Here is a 15,046-nt window from a genome sequence, read left to right on the forward strand (position 1 = left end):
TGCTTCTGTTCAAAAAGAGCAAAAGAGACAAAAAAAAAAGGGAAAGGGTTGGCATTTTCCTAAGGGTTATGCAATGCATCAGCATCAGGAGATATGCAACTAGTAGTTTTAATTTTTTTAAGGCTTACCACTAGTGGCGTTTAATTGGTTGCATCAAGTCAACCATAGCATGCGTTTTCTGCAGGCTTCAACCACATGCTGTTAGGGAGTCACAGCTCGCCACTTATATGATCTGCCTTTCCTACCAGATCATGGATCAGTATAAGAAGCACTATATATGCTAATTGGAGCTTTTAGGTTTGTCTTTTTGTTATATATATACACACATGTATGAAATGATCGATGTAATGTAACCTGAAATAATGCAGTTGTCAAGATAGAATGTCAACCACTGTAAGTTGCAAATGATGGAGCTAGGACTATTTGTTCCCAACTGTCGGATAGGTACAGATGCAGTGCAGTGCTTGCATCACTAGCTCCAAGATCCTTTTTCTTTTGAAAGATTGCTCCAAGATCCTCTTGTTGTGCTTTCTACATGCCATTGCATAAACAAATATCTGGTGGGTGAAATGGAGAAATAACTGGAGATTAACCGACCAATTGCGTGGCACAAGATATAAAGAAAGTAGGAGTTTTTTTACTGAACTTCTCTCTTCTGCCTGTCAATATGTTCAGTCGTCATCGAAGAACGGTTCCACGGCTGCTACTTTCGTGTTTCATGGAGCGTTACGATGAGCTGTCAAAGCATGTACATCAATCGAAGTTGACGAAAAATGAAGCATAATTATTTTTTACCATGAATTTGAAGTCACATATCTGATTTTAACCGGCAAGTCTCAGGGAGCAGATGAAGCGATGCTCGCTTGCTTGCATCAGGCTCTTGTGATTGCTTGGCTGCTTGTGTTTTGTCTTGTATACACTCAACTTCTACTAACTTGCAGCTGAATCTTTTTTTTTTAAACGAATGGTCACGAGAGTGTGCCTTTTTCATTGATATAGAAGAGGTAGACAGACAGCCTGTTTTAATAATGGGCAAAGAAAACCAAAGTCGATTACTCTCTCGACAAAAAAAAAATCGCTAGACTTTTTTGCTCCTGCTGCAATTCCGTTTTGATTTGTGCAAAAAGAGGCAGAGAGCTTGTTTCGCACTTTCTGAATATTGTTGCATTTTCGTTCCTTCCAAATCTTCAAGATTATAAGAAGGGTGATACTTCTAAACGCCTTGCGAGGATTGAATCTATTTTGAAATTCTATTCGAATTTACCGCCAACATTTGCCTCAAACAGAGAAGGGTAAGATAAAAAAAAAAGATGCTCAATCTAAAATCAAGTCAAATGTTGTACGCACAACACAAGTCCATAAAAGACACATCCTTTTCTAGAATGTGTGAACACATCTTAAAGAAAAAGAGATGGTATAGACTGAACATTTGGGGTTCATGATGTAAACATGGTTTTAGATTTGTCTATACTCACACTCAAGAACCAATCAAAATGCAATATTCCACAATCTGATACTCGAGCGAGAGAAATAGAATAAAAAAATCATGTACAGTGTAGTACAGATGATTTTGTTTGACACAGTCTAGCACCTGTACATACCATACCAATATTGTCAAACCTCTGAAGATCTCATGACTCGGTGCATGCTCTGAAGTCTCTGTCCTTGTCCATCTGCTTTTTGATGGAATTGCAGAACATTTACTACTATTTCGTGAAAGGTTAGCGTGGCTGGTCAAACAAACCACTGGCTGGCTCTTGTTGGGTTGGGTTGGACCCAGTCTAAGCTACGTAGTACTACTCCTACATCCCAACAAATCCCAAGTCATGACATTTGCTTTCTCTTAGAAAGAAAGAAAGAAATATGCAGGAACTACGGTTTGCAAACCTGAACTTACGGTACCACTTTTTAGTTGACAGCATAATTAAAACATTTTTTTCTTGTGTATGATGTAAAATGCTCAATAACTAATAAACAGTACTAGACATAATCTGTACTGAATCATTGTCGTCGGCAAAGTTTCTATATATAGAATGTCCAGTTCACTGTTAAAAGCTGCATTTCTACTGCAAAACTGAAACAAAATTGGCATTAAGCGGTTCAACATGTCTTGTCCAATTCCAAAAAGGTAAATGCAGCAGATAAAGTGCCCTGCTTGCCCAGATTAAGAATAGGATATTTCAGGCATGCTTTTACACGCAGCCGCAGGCGGAGGAGGAAGATTGGTGACGAATCCATGGAAAGCAAACAGGTAGTTTGCAGTTTGTCGTGAATGAAGGAGAAAAAAAAGGGAAAGCTGAAACTGGGCTCCGGAGCCTCCGGTCCAGGGTAGGCCAGCCACATGCGGCAGTGCAGGCGGGCAACTGAAACGGGGCGGAGACTTCGCCGAGGCCGAGCCGGCGAGCGCTCGGTTTCTTCTCTTCTCGGTCAGCTGCACTCTCTCTTCGTCAGTCAGTCTCCCTCTCCCTGCGTACTTATATCCCCCTCCTTGACTTCGCCATCCCCCTCTCCTACGCTTTGTTCTGGGCTCTTCCAGACTTCCGCCTCCTCTTCCTCCTCGGCTCCTCCCCTGTAGAGCGAGAGAACCCAGACAGAGGGAGCGAGCTCTGAGAGAACCGGAGATGGGGAACATCTGCGGCGGGAAGGATCGGGTGGCCGAGGATTTCAGGCCGTCTAGCCCAGGTGAGGGCCTACATCAATCAAGAACCCGTTTTGTTTTGTTTTCCCCCTTCTTCGTCTTCTTCTTTCTCCTGTAATTTTTCATGTGATCCTTCCAATTCGTGGATCCTGAGGCTGGGGCGGCCTATCCTGGTCGAGAAAACTTTCCTGGCTTCTGCTCAATTTGTTTCCTGGAAGTTTCATCCTGCAGTTCGCCTAGCTGAAGATACATGTTTTGTTTAGGATCCTAGATTAGGATTTCCTGTTCCTTGTATGTATCATGGCAGTAGAGACTTAGAGACGGGGGTATTTCAGATTTGTGATGAAAAGGCACTTCTCCGTGCTCAATTCTTGCTCTTCACTTTTATTTATTTATCAGAAATTCGCAGTTTTTATTCTCGAGGGGTGGGAAAAGGCTAGCTTTTTGCTGAATTCTCCATGTTCTTCACTAATTCCCACCGTACTCAGTAATCACACTTAATCGTTGCCCAATCGTGTGTGACAGGGACGACAATGACCTCCAAGACGAGCGGCAGCATAACCACCACCCAGAGCACCACGGGGAAACTCTCCTCCGTGAGCAGCAGCTTCATGGCGTCCGCCGGCAGCCGCAGCACCAGCGGCGGGTTCGTCGACGAGGGGGCCAAGTACCCCGACGGCCAGATCCTGGAGGCGCCCAACCTCCGCACCTTCACATTCATGGAGCTCAAGACGGCCACCAAGAACTTCCGGCCGGACAGCGTCCTCGGTGAAGGGGGGTTCGGGAGAGTCTACAAAGGGTGGGTGGATGAGAAGACCATGGCCCCGACCAGGAACGGCACCGGCATGGTTGTTGCCGTCAAGAAGCTCAATTCGGAGAGCATGCAGGGCTACGAGGAATGGCAGGTAAAATCTAGCCTCCTTTTTCTTTCCTTCTATATATTCTGTATTAAACAACAACGATGATAATCTTGGAATAGAGGATGCCAAGTTGATGAGCATTACTGCATTAGTTAGTATAAGATCGTGACAACTAGGCTTTGACTTGGTTTTGTTTGCTCTGATGATGGTACATGGTACCAGTACGAGCAAAACAATCGCCTTGTTGTTAGCTACAGATGCAGTTCAGTTTCTGGTGATACAGCACTAATAGAGCTAGAGAGCTTAAAAGAAGCACAACGATTTTGAAGGTTCTCCTGATCACTGGATGCTTTATGGTTCTTTATGCTTTGTTTAACTTCTGATGACCTGTCTGTCAGTTCAGTACATGTGTGATGGCTGATTGTTTAATTCAGCTGCGTTATCTCGGTAGTACCAATGGTCCAATGCTGACCAGAAACATATTTTTCACAATGCAGTTACTTTTTGTTTGGTGCCTCGCGTTTGAGAAGAAAAAAAAAACTTTTTGTTTGGTGAAGTATGTCATTTTCAGAAAACTCAACAATTTCATCGATGTGCCACATTTGCTAATTGTGGCCATAATTGACTCAGTTCTCTTAGTTTAGTCTAATAAATGTCATCGTCTTGCTAAATGTTAACTAGCATAGCTAATGGAGACTTCTCAATCTACCTGCAGTCGGAGATAAATTTTCTAGGAAGGCTCTCCCATCCGAACCTAGTGAAGCTCTTGGGGTACTGCTGGGAGGACAAGGAACTTCTTCTCGTGTATGAATTCATGGCCAAAGGGAGCTTGGAAAACCATCTATTCAGGAGTGAGTTCTTACTGCTCATTAAAAATACCCTCGATGAAGTTCCGTGCACATTTCACTGAACAAGTTTGGAAATCACCTTGCTTACAGTGGCGGAACCAAATTTTTTTTATCATAATATTGTGATTTTTATTTACTGATATTGGAGCCAACTAATTGCATTTCCCTTTAGGAGGATGCGCCCCGCTGTCTTGGGAACTGAGGCTGAAGATAGCCATTGGTGCAGCTCGAGGACTTGCATTCTTGCACGCATCAGAAAAGCAAGTAATCTACCGTGATTTCAAAGCGTCTAACATCCTTTTAGATGCGGTAAGTTCAATGCTATGCAATGTTTTTTTTGACGGAACTGAAGGGGCCTAAGCCCCTACAGGCAAATGCTATGCAATGTACCTTTGATATATCAATTCGCTATTAAGGTCAAATAGTGACAGTGCTTTATTTTTCTTGGCAGAACTATAACGCAAAGCTCTCTGATTTTGGCCTTGCCAAGCTTGGGCCAACTGGTAGCAACTCACATATCACAACCAGGGTGATGGGAACATATGGCTATGCAGCTCCAGAGTACGTAGCAACCGGTATGTGTCCTCATGTCCTCTCACCAACTGATACGATCATACTCTGCTTCCCTTGTAAATGAATTGTCAACACTCCACGTGCTAGTCATTCCACACATTGAAACAGAAACATACGCGACGTAGATTCGGTTGTCCCCCACAATCAATATCACGCTATTCTCGCCCTGCAGACATTTCCACATTTGATTTGTGTGAAACAGCAGGCATACATATCATTCACGTCACTTTGAGTATATTCACACCTTTGTTAGTCTCCATCCAGGTCACCCTCACCCATGTTTTCGGTATGCATCAGACTCTACACATTTGTCTTGCTTAATTTAGAATCTTGTACACCAGAAGATGCAAACACTGGACCATGGCCATGGACGTCGAAACAGAATCCATGCAGAACCCATTTTCCTACTCTAAAGTCTCTAACTACTAGTAGAAGGGAACAGAGAGATTTGCTGTCACTGAATTCCTAGAGTAGTGGGGCACTACTAAAAATGACCTGCACCTGCACTTGCTGCCCCCAAGCGGATAATATCCCACAAGGATCATGCATGGCCATTCCAGTGCCTTGTCACTTTCCACAAAAAAAACCATGACAAGGATGTGCAATCTGTTTACCCATTAATCCTTCCAGCAAATTCTTCTCATCCGAATGCAGAGTTTGCTACAGTACAGTTACTTTCCTTGAGCTGCTTGCTGATGTTGATGAACCGATGATTTGTCCAGGCCATTTGTACGTGAAGAGCGACGTGTACGGCTTCGGCGTGGTGATGCTGGAGATGCTGTCCGGGCAGCGGGCACTGGACCCGAACCGTCCGAGCGGGCAGCTGAGCCTGGCCGACTGGACGAAGCCGTACCTGGCCGACCGCCGGAAGCTGGCCCGGCTCATGGACCCGAGGTTCGAGGGGCAGTACAACTCGAAGCAGGCGTTCCAGGCGGCACAGCTGACGCTCAACTGCCTGGCCGGCGAGCCCCGGAGCCGGCCGTCGATGAAGGAGGTGGTGGAGACGCTGGAGCAGATCGAGTCGATGAAGAGCCGGGCGCGGGAGGCACGCGGCGGCGGATCGTCGCGGGATCGGCACCACAGCCGCACCGGCGCGGCGCACCAGCGGTCGCCGCGCGCTAGTGGCGAGCCCCGCGGCCGTGGCGCGTCCAGGGCCGCCAATGGCCATGCCGGCAGGGCTGCGCGGTGACACTACTCCGGCAGTGACGGATGATGACGATTCTTCATGTAAATGGCGTAATTTTTTGCCTGATCTGTGTGCTGTTCATGCCATGCCTGCTGGTGATTGCTGGTGTGGTGTTGTCATGGCTCGTGAGGTGGTTCTTGCCCAGTCATGATGAGGTGTATTATGAGATTAATTAGCAAGGAATTCAAGAAGGGTGGTGGTTGTTGTAAGTTGTAGCCAATAGTCCAATATAATAGTAGAAATAGAAGAAAGGAATAACCATTCAAATTGTAATTTCGCGAAAGAAAAAGGAAAAAGGATAGGTTTTTGTGTATGTGTTGTTGTTTTTCCATGAACCTTTGGAAAAGGACGTGGAGTTTATACTTGAGAAGATGTGGATAGATTTCTGTGCTGAGCGTGTTGAATTGATCGTTGCTGGTCTCTCTGAAATCTCAGCTGTATCATCATGGTCATGGGTCCATGAAGTGCATCAACGTGGTGATGCTTGCGCCTGCGTCAAATGTCTGCAGAATTTATTTCATCAGCCATATAAAATACTATACCAGTCTCGCCTTTACCTTTTTTTAATAAAAAAGTAATAATGTGCGTGTTGTGAAAGAGAACAAAAAGGGGTGCGAAATATAAGAGAATTGATGTATTCAGGCGTCTGCAACCAATTAGTACTCCCTCTATTTTTTTACACATCGTATTAGTTTTTTCCTAAATCAAATATGTTGACCATCAATTTTAAAATTTGTATAGGTTAGCAAACATGTCTAACCATCAGTTTTAAAGATGTTGTATAGGTTAACATGTGTCTAACATTTGTGTGTTTTAGATTCACTATAAAAATTACTTCCATAATAGTATATAGTTTTTCTTTGAACTAGATAATAATAGTATATAGTTCACATGTCGAAAACATCCATATACTTTCACAACATGTGAACTATATTGAAATCGATGATCACGAAGTTTAGCCTAGCTCAACTGGTTGGGTGAGAGGTGTGGCAATGCACCCAACCACCCAGATTTAAGTTCCGTCTTGGACTGAATCTGGATACCTATTTATTCTTCTTATAATGATTCTTATAATATAATGAAAACCCACCTAGTTCTCCTAGGTTGGATCTCATTGTTTTGAAATCGATGATCAAAGTAAAAAATGTTGGACTTAAGACAAATCTACATGTAAAAAAACAGAGGAAATACGATTAAATTAACAACTCATAAGAGGTAATTCATACTTTTTTTTTCTATGGCTGAACCATAATAAAATTATATATCCGATGAAGAATAACTGAAAGATCGAGCGCGTAACGTTTATGAGAGGTGGGAGCGCAAACAAAGCGTGAGAAAAGTCAATCAATACGCCAAAATCCTGTAGATCCCGTGAACGTCCTTGGTTGACCGAGCAGCGCGCACGCAAAGAGGGGTGTGGGATGGGACAGGCTGTCTGGACCTTACTGGGCCAGCTGGCCGACCATTTTGACGCCCAAGCAAAGGTCCAATAGTCCAACTCATTCCTGTCTCCGACCTGCCAACTGTAACACCCTGAATTTGCATTTTCAAAAAAAAAAATAACCAAATTAATTTATTTAAGCAATTTATGTGAGCATTGAATCTAGGGAAATAATATTTTTTTTATGAAATTAAAATCAATCATAAGGATGTATACATGTTGATGCACTCATGCTGGAGCATTGTCTTTAATTTGTTGAGTGGTTTTTATTTAAACTTAATAGGAATAAAAAATCATTGGAAAAGGAATTTGGGAAAATTTGAATTAAAAAAGGGTTTTTCTTTTCCCCCTCCTTTCTTCCTCAGATTCGGCCCGCAGGCCTTTCCTTCTACGGCCCGCTCGCCTCCCCCTGGCGTCCCGCGTCGGCCCAGCTCCGCACCAGCCGCCAGCCCAGCGCTGCAGCAACTACCGCCGCGCCTCCCTTTCCCCGGCCGCTGACGCCCGGCCCCCGCCTGTCAGCTCCCCCACCCTCCTCCCGCAACCGCAGTCGGTCAAGCCGCTGCCGCAACCGACGCCCCGCTCCACGCGCATCGTGGGAGCGCCCCCTCCCCGCGCCCCGGCCTCTTTTTAAGCAAAGTCGAACCCCCGCGCGTCCCCTTCTCGCTCCCCGCTCTATTTTCTCGCTCTCGCTCACGCCACGGAGCCCGTAACCGGCGCATGGAGAACACCGAAGACCGCCGTCCGTGTCGCCCGTCTTCCCCGAGCCGTCTCCGACCCTGATTTTCCCCGCTGTGAGCGTCCCCATGCTCCCCTCTCTCTCCCCGACCTTTTTCTTTGGCGTTTGGTGGCTTCTAGCGCCGTAGCCGCGAGCGTCGATAGCTCTCTGGCCGCCGTCCATGGCGACCGCCGCCACGGCCGCACCCTCTGGCCACCTTCTTGGCCTAGCCGTGATCCCCTGCTCCTCCGTATCTTCCAGGTGCTTTCAGATATGCTTTACATGGACCGTGGCCCCCCTAGCCGAGCTCGCCGGCGAGTCTTCGTCGTCGGCCATGGCGCCTGGCCGCCTGGAGCACTGTTCTGGCCAGCCCCCCCTTGTTCTCTCCTCCGAAATAATCCTAGCCGTCCATCGCGAGATCAACGGCCATCAGTGACTGATACCCCTTCGTGGGTCAATTTGTTAAAGAGCCCCTCTCTTTTCCCGAAATAGAACCCGCAGTCCAAAGCGCATTTCCCCGAGTACGCATTCTCGTTTTGAAAGCGTAAAGTTCACTGCTTTAATCTAAAATACGTTTTCAGTATTTACAGAAATGTCATTTGAACTGTTTTGCTTATAAAATTATCGTTTTAGCTCCGAATTAACCCGTTCAAATCGCGTTAGCTTCGTAATTTCATAATCTACATGTTAGAATCACTGTTAGTCAAGATTGGAACTTTTAAATTTCATGGTTAGATTTAATTAAATATATTGCTATAGGAAATCCCGTTTAAATCATAACTTACGCATTTTAGCTCCGTTTTTCGTGAACTTTGCGTTGACGTGATCGTAGCGAGACGTAGATTATTTTCACAAATATTTTATCTTGTTTTCTATACTGTTGGTGTACTGTTCTAATTATAGGAATGTTTGCTTTGCATGAATGCCTTTGGAATATTGTATGTTGCCGTGTTGGTCGCGTTCAGACGGTGAGGAGAACGTTGGAGACCAAGAATTCTTCGACGACCAGCAGGACCAGCAAGAGTTTGTGAACCAAGGCAAGTATAGCATGGGCTTACCTTGATGTCCTATTTCACTTTAATCAATTACTCATGTGCATGTGTCTAATTTTGATAACCCTAAGGACATTCTAGACAGTTGATGACTTGTTCCCTTGTCTCCTATGGATTAATTGCATATGGGTAGATTGTTAGTGCTCTAACTGAACATGATCTACATGATGATGAATGATTCTATGGAACTAAAAGTATAACATGATTTATAACAACTGTTTCATAGGGCGAAGGTGCAAATGACTATTGATCATGTTGCTCCCGATCCTCCATAAGGACTTATCTGTCGGCAAAAGCGGGGACTGACAGTGCAATCGGGAGAGTCATATGGCTCTGACTTTAGCTCAATAATAGGACCTTTTCTAGCTAGTTAGATGTTACCTTTTTGACGCAAATGGGGCTTGCCACGTTGGGTATAGGGCTGCCTCTGTTCCTATGTGTATAGCCGCGATGGATATGTGCCATAGGAAAGAGGGTTTCTACATCTGCCTGCCGAGGAAATCTAGCGGCCCTAACTTGTTAGAGAAACCTATGAAATGGCTTCATAGTGTACCCTGCCCGCTCACCTTGGCAGTGACATGGGAGTAATTAACCCGAGCATATGGGAATCATGACTCGCGGTGGATGTGCACCACCTCTGCAGAGGGTAACAAACTGTTATAACAGCCGTGCTTACGGTCACGAGCGGCCCGAAAAACTCACAGAATAACTGGATACTTGTTGATGATCATTTAAGTTGTTCTATGATGATATATGATACACTTAACCCGGATATCTGTTCATATGGGATTAAATGGGAGCTTAAGCATAATTTGATAATACTTGAGAATAAAAGCTTGACTTACTAAAAATGCTAACTGCAGTAAACCAGTGTCAACCTTTTTAAGCTTCATAACCCCATGTTAACTTGTTAAGTACGGGATGTACTTATGCTTGTTTATTTTCTTTATTTGGAATAAAAATCCCGGATGGGTAATAGATGACAACGGGTATGAGGATTTCCCTAAGGATTTTTAGGCTTGTGGTCAATCAGTTGACCTTCCCTGTGATGAAGCTCACGAGAGAGTTATCTTTTTATTTTTCCGCTGTGTGATGTAAGACTAAGTTATATTATGGATATGATGTAAGGACATCGTGATGATACTTTATGTAATTTGTCAGCTTGTGTGTGTGATTGATCTCTAGACATACACGAGTTTTGTGCATTCAATTTTATCTTTAAAATTGGGTGTGACACCGACCAACCAACCAACCCAGGCCCATCTCTCTCGGTCTCAGGTCCAGCCAAGCCATCGCCGGAATCCAGGCCGGGGACGCGCCGCAAGCGAGTCGCCGCCAAGACTTGGCCGGAGAGGACGTCGCCTCGCGCCTTTTACCGCCATTAACCTCGCCGTAACTGTGCCGACACGACACTCCGGCAGGAAGACGCGTGTTGATTGCGACACTGGTGTGGTACATGTAATACGTCCAGGTTTCCAACGCGTAGACCGTTTTTTTCCTTGTTCTTAGATTCCCGGAGAAGAGTCAGCGAGGGATGAAAACTTTTCACCGTCAAAGTTCCAGTGGACGAAAAACAACCTTTGTTCGGAACCAGACATATACGAGTTTCATTCACATCAACTTTGCAGTATTTTTTTTTTTTGAAACTAACTTTGCAGTAATTTTTATACAGTATATATAACAAAAAAGATGACATCACATCACAGGAATTAAAAGGGGACGCAGGATGAATGGAGTTGATTACTTCTGTGCTGCTAAATGAATTGGTCTGGGCTGTTTGTTCAGTGGCTACGTTGGGCCTAATGTGCACGGCCCACTTCAGTACTAAGGCACAAGAGGCCCACAGACTAAAGATGCAATTGGGCTAGCTAGCTAAACTAAACATGCGATTATGCAAGCGCCCCCCTGCGCTACTCGGGATTAGCAAACCGAGGCGTGTGCCGGTGTGCCCCACACTTCCCCTTCCTGCTCCGGCAAGAGGCGGCACACCGCCGAATCATGGCGCCTAGGGCTGCTCCGGCGCTGCGGGTGCTCCCGCTGGCGCTCGCAGCGGCCATCTTCTCGGGGCTCACCGCCATACTCATCTACCTCTCCGGCGTCTCCTCCTCACGTAATGCCCCGCCCCCCCTCTCTCGTCCTTCAGTTTGCGTGTCGTGCGGGAGATCCCTGACGCCGGATTGGTGGGTGCGTGCAGATGGCGGCGCTCGGCTCTCGGAGGCGGACCTGGTGGCGCTCGTCGCGCTGCGGGGCAGCTTCAGCAAGTGCGTGGTACGGTCTTGCTCGTCAAACTCCTCTCAGGATCAGCTGATTACCATTCGATTTGTCTTAGTGCTCCTGCTCATCTCGTGCCGCATTGTGGTTGTGACCTCTGGGGGCCACTAACTCGTCGGAGCCACCAGCTGTGGTGGACTGGGAGGGTGATTGCTTCAAAATTCTTCATTCCGTGTGCCAATTGTTCTGACTCTGAAATGCACTGTTTAGTGTGTACGAGATAGCACAGTGACAGTGAGGTTTTTGTTTTGGTGCGAATACAAATTTCTGGGATTATAGCGTATCTATAGTTCAATTGGATGGCAGTTGCTGCATAGGTTTGCAGTGTTAGCAGCCTCAGGATCTTCATTGATGTCTTGGTTCAGACAAACCTTACTTGCTTGCTTAAAAAATCTGCAGGATGCAAATGGGCTAGGACTGAAAGCGGTGACTGGGGAGGACTACTGTCGAGTTGTGATACAATACCCAAGTGACACAGTTTCTAAGTGGGTAAGTTCTTTTCCTTGTTGTGTCAAGCAAAGCTTTTACTTGATACAGGCAGGACTTTCCCCATTTCAGCCTTATGGATCAGCTTGCAAAGTACATTTGGTTCTGTGCTTACCTAGCATCTTATATGCTTTTGAAACTCTGCTGCATGTTTGGCCAGCAAATATAGTACTATGTCGGCCTCCTCTCGTAACTAGGGTGTATGACCATTTTTTGGAGCTCTTATCATGGACTAATTTTTTGCAGAGAGATCCAATCACTCATAAGGTTGAAGGTCTGTCGTTTGAGTTCAATCTGTGCGAAGCTGTAGCCTCATGGGAGCAGGTGATCATACTTCGTATTCATAAGTCTATGTGATTTATTGAACCCAATGAATCCAATATCATATAGCGCTGCTTTCAAAAGTCATATGACGAGTGCCTGACAACATTGGCAATGTTGACAAAGTTGTACTCTGTCACTTTTCAGCTGCCCCATCTGAATTTCATGAACACCATTACATACACTGTACTGCAATGTTGGTCTATAGTTCTTCACAGCTACATGATTAGCTATTGATATGGTCACTAAGTAAGTAGTTTTTCTCTCCCAGGTCCGAAACAGTACAACAGTACTCACAAAGGAGTACATTGATGCTTTGCCAAATGGCTGGGAGGAGTATGCATGGAGAAGGATCAACAAAGGAATCCTTCTGTGGGTAGATACAAATCCTTGCCATTTAACCTAGACTTATAAAGTGTGGTTTAACTCCAATAGATTACTAAGCATATATAGTTCTGAGTTTGCAGGAATAAGTGCCAGAACAGAAGCCTTTGCATGGAAAAGCTCTCACTAGTTCTACCTGAGACATCTCCATATGTTCCTCACCAATTTGGTAGATGTGCTGTTGTTGGGAACTCAGGTGATCTTCTTAAAACTAAATTTGGGGATGAAATTGATTCTTATGATGCCGTCTTCAGAGAAAATGGTGCACCCACCCAGGTTTGTTAAGATGATTTGTTAGCTGGCCAGTTTTCCCCCCTACATTTGGATGTTCCCTGAACTCGTTCTATCCATACTGCAGAATTACACTGAATATGTTGGTACAAAGAGTACATTTCGCCTTCTGAATAGAGGATCTGCAAAGGCACTAGATAAAGTTGTTGAGTTAGATGGTAAGTCTGCCATCTATCTTTTGTCCCCTATAAGTGGGATATCAATATGAAAAGGCATGCTAATTTTTATGGTTGCAGAAAAAACAAAAAAAGAAGTACTGATCGTTAAGACGACAATACATGATATTATGAACCAAATGATTCGGGTAATTTAACTTCCATGTTAGAAATCAGACCACCTTGAGTACATGTTCTATATTTTCTTATCTGGCTGCTGGAACTCTTGCTATGTAGGAACTTCCAATAACCAATCCGGTATACCTCATGCTAGGCACATCATTTGGTTCCTCAGCTAAAGGAACAGGGCTTAAAGCTCTTGAATTCGCCCTTTCCATCTGTGACAGTGTTGATATGTATGGCTTCACAGTAGACCCAGGTTACAAGGAATGGTTAGTGAATGGTTGATCTTCACGTAGTGACAGTAATGAATTCTGGTCTACAGTTTTGCTTACAGCTGGAGCTGTTATCTTTCAGGACAAGGTACTTTTCAGAGGTCAGAAAGGGACACACTCCACTACATGGTAGAGCATATTATCAGATGATGGAATGTCTTGGCGTGAGTTTCTTTCTTGCTGTAATCTTAGCTAACAAAACTGTTTACATCCATTATGTTATGTTATTTTGCTTGTTACCCATGATAATGTGGTGTACTGATATTAAAAATATATCATGTGCAGCTGGTAAAAATCCATTCACCGATGCGAGGTGATCCTGGCAGGACAGTGAAGTGGCTGCCTACCAGGGCTACCATCGAGGCTGCCAGAGTTGCTTCTGAGAAGTTGTTGAAGTAAGTTTCGGGGCCTTCCTTTCTTTTGTGATTTAGTTCATCTGTTCATCAGGATAATTGATGTGTTTCTTCAGTGTCTGTATCTCCTTGAATCACGGCGCTGTATTAGGAAAACTGATGAACCGTTACTGATGGTAACTGTACTGAAAGTTCAAACTTGCAATTGTCACTGCAGGAGACCTGGGGCTGGAAGTAATAGCCCTCTGGGGACTTGCACCATGATAAAGAAGCGCAGGAAAGGGAAGGAACCAAACAGATCTGGTCTACGAGATGCTGCCATGAAGCACCTCGAGGACATGAAAGGTGCCACCAGGTATCCCCTGGAGCGGAATGCAGGGGGTGGGTACCTCTGCATGATCACTGATAGATAGGACTACGGCTGATCATGGCATCAGTGCCCAGACGAAGAAAAAATGGAGTTGAATGCTTGTGATGAATGTGCAGCTTGAGGGAACGAAAAGGCCGGGGTCTTTGATTTATGCAGCTGCTGTACAATGTTTTGAGTGTAGAGAATGTTTGGTGTATAATTTTTTCGAGTGTAGAGAAAGTTATCTTGATGAAAGGGCTTTGGCTGGTGGAGAGTGGAGACCAGCATATACATATCGAGGAGGCGTGGTGCTAGCCTGATTGCGAGCCACTTTGGTGAGATCTTTGGTGTGCTGTGTCCTGTCTATTAGGGTGAGAATGGTGGGCGGTGGATGATTTTTTTTTAAATAATATTTTTAATGAATAATTGCAAATCTAAAAGCTATTATACAAAAATTGTAGATATAGCATCCTGTCGGCGACTGGGAAGCCGCAGGAAGGCCGACTGGTCTCATGTCGGCACCTCAGCAGACGATAGGGGTGACGTGGCAGCCGACGCCGTCTTGTCGGCGTCGAAAGCAGACCTGTCGGCAGCTGAAAGGCCGACAGTCCCTATCGGCTTTTGGGGGACCGACAGGCGTCGGCCCTCTAGCGACCGCCATGCCTGTTGGCCATCCAGCACCCAATTACACTATTTCATGCTTTATGACCCGATATGATCTATTTTTC

The 15,046-nt window shown here is 45.1% G+C and overlaps 2 protein-coding genes across 3 annotated transcripts; both read left to right on the forward strand.

Annotated features, from left to right (window-relative positions):
- The first annotated feature begins 2,291 nt into the window (after positions 1 to 2,291).
- Positions 2,292 to 6,500, forward strand: LOC136470834 (probable serine/threonine-protein kinase PIX13). Of its 2 annotated transcripts, XM_066468568.1 has the most exons (7): positions 2,292 to 2,426; positions 2,537 to 2,682; positions 3,164 to 3,543; positions 4,214 to 4,349; positions 4,519 to 4,655; positions 4,798 to 4,921; positions 5,642 to 6,500. In XM_066468568.1, the coding sequence occupies exons 2-7, from the start codon at positions 2,622 to 2,624 to the stop codon at positions 6,106 to 6,108; spliced, it is 1,305 nt and encodes a 434-aa protein (XP_066324665.1). In that variant the 5' UTR covers positions 2,292 to 2,426; positions 2,537 to 2,621; the 3' UTR covers positions 6,109 to 6,500. The 2 variants fall into 2 exon arrangements, with proteins under 2 accessions (XP_066324665.1, XP_066324664.1); XM_066468567.1 differs by lacking the exon at positions 2,292 to 2,426 and having other exon boundaries at positions 2,441 to 2,682.
- A 4,738-nt stretch (positions 6,501 to 11,238) lies between these two features.
- LOC136470835 (sialyltransferase-like protein 4) lies at positions 11,239 to 14,696 on the forward strand. The gene is made up of 12 exons (XM_066468569.1): positions 11,239 to 11,423; positions 11,508 to 11,581; positions 11,984 to 12,073; positions 12,317 to 12,394; positions 12,663 to 12,763; positions 12,859 to 13,051; positions 13,134 to 13,224; positions 13,303 to 13,370; positions 13,459 to 13,613; positions 13,699 to 13,780; positions 13,902 to 14,011; positions 14,187 to 14,696. The coding sequence occupies exons 1-12, from the start codon at positions 11,312 to 11,314 to the stop codon at positions 14,380 to 14,382; spliced, it is 1,350 nt and encodes a 449-aa protein (XP_066324666.1). The 5' UTR covers positions 11,239 to 11,311; the 3' UTR covers positions 14,383 to 14,696.
- The last annotated feature ends 350 nt before the right edge of the window (positions 14,697 to 15,046 follow it).

The sequence above is a fragment of the Miscanthus floridulus genome, chromosome 8, assembly GCF_019320115.1.
Source record: "Miscanthus floridulus cultivar M001 chromosome 8, ASM1932011v1, whole genome shotgun sequence".
In the NCBI taxonomy this organism is placed as follows: domain Eukaryota; kingdom Viridiplantae; phylum Streptophyta; class Magnoliopsida; order Poales; family Poaceae; genus Miscanthus; species Miscanthus floridulus.

What these genes read in the sequence shown, in the direction of transcription:
- LOC136470834 (XM_066468568.1), top strand. Translation starts at nt 2,622, where the DNA reads ATGGGGAACATCTGCGGCGGGAAGGATCGGGTGGCCGAGGATTTCAGG. An exon ending in AGGGCTACGAGGAATGGCAG is followed by an intron (nt 3,544 to 4,213) that starts GTAAAATCTAGC and finishes ATCTACCTGCAG; the next exon opens with TCGGAGATAAATTTTCTAGG. An exon ending in TCCAGAGTACGTAGCAACCG is followed by an intron (nt 4,922 to 5,641) that starts GTATGTGTCCTC and finishes TGATTTGTCCAG; the next exon opens with GCCATTTGTACGTGAAGAGC.
- LOC136470835 (XM_066468569.1), top strand. Translation starts at nt 11,312, where the DNA reads ATGGCGCCTAGGGCTGCTCCGGCGCTGCGGGTGCTCCCGCTGGCGCTC. An exon ending in CTCCGGCGTCTCCTCCTCAC is followed by an intron (nt 11,424 to 11,507) that starts GTAATGCCCCGC and finishes GGGTGCGTGCAG; the next exon opens with ATGGCGGCGCTCGGCTCTCG. An exon ending in CTGTAGCCTCATGGGAGCAG is followed by an intron (nt 12,395 to 12,662) that starts GTGATCATACTT and finishes TTTCTCTCCCAG; the next exon opens with GTCCGAAACAGTACAACAGT.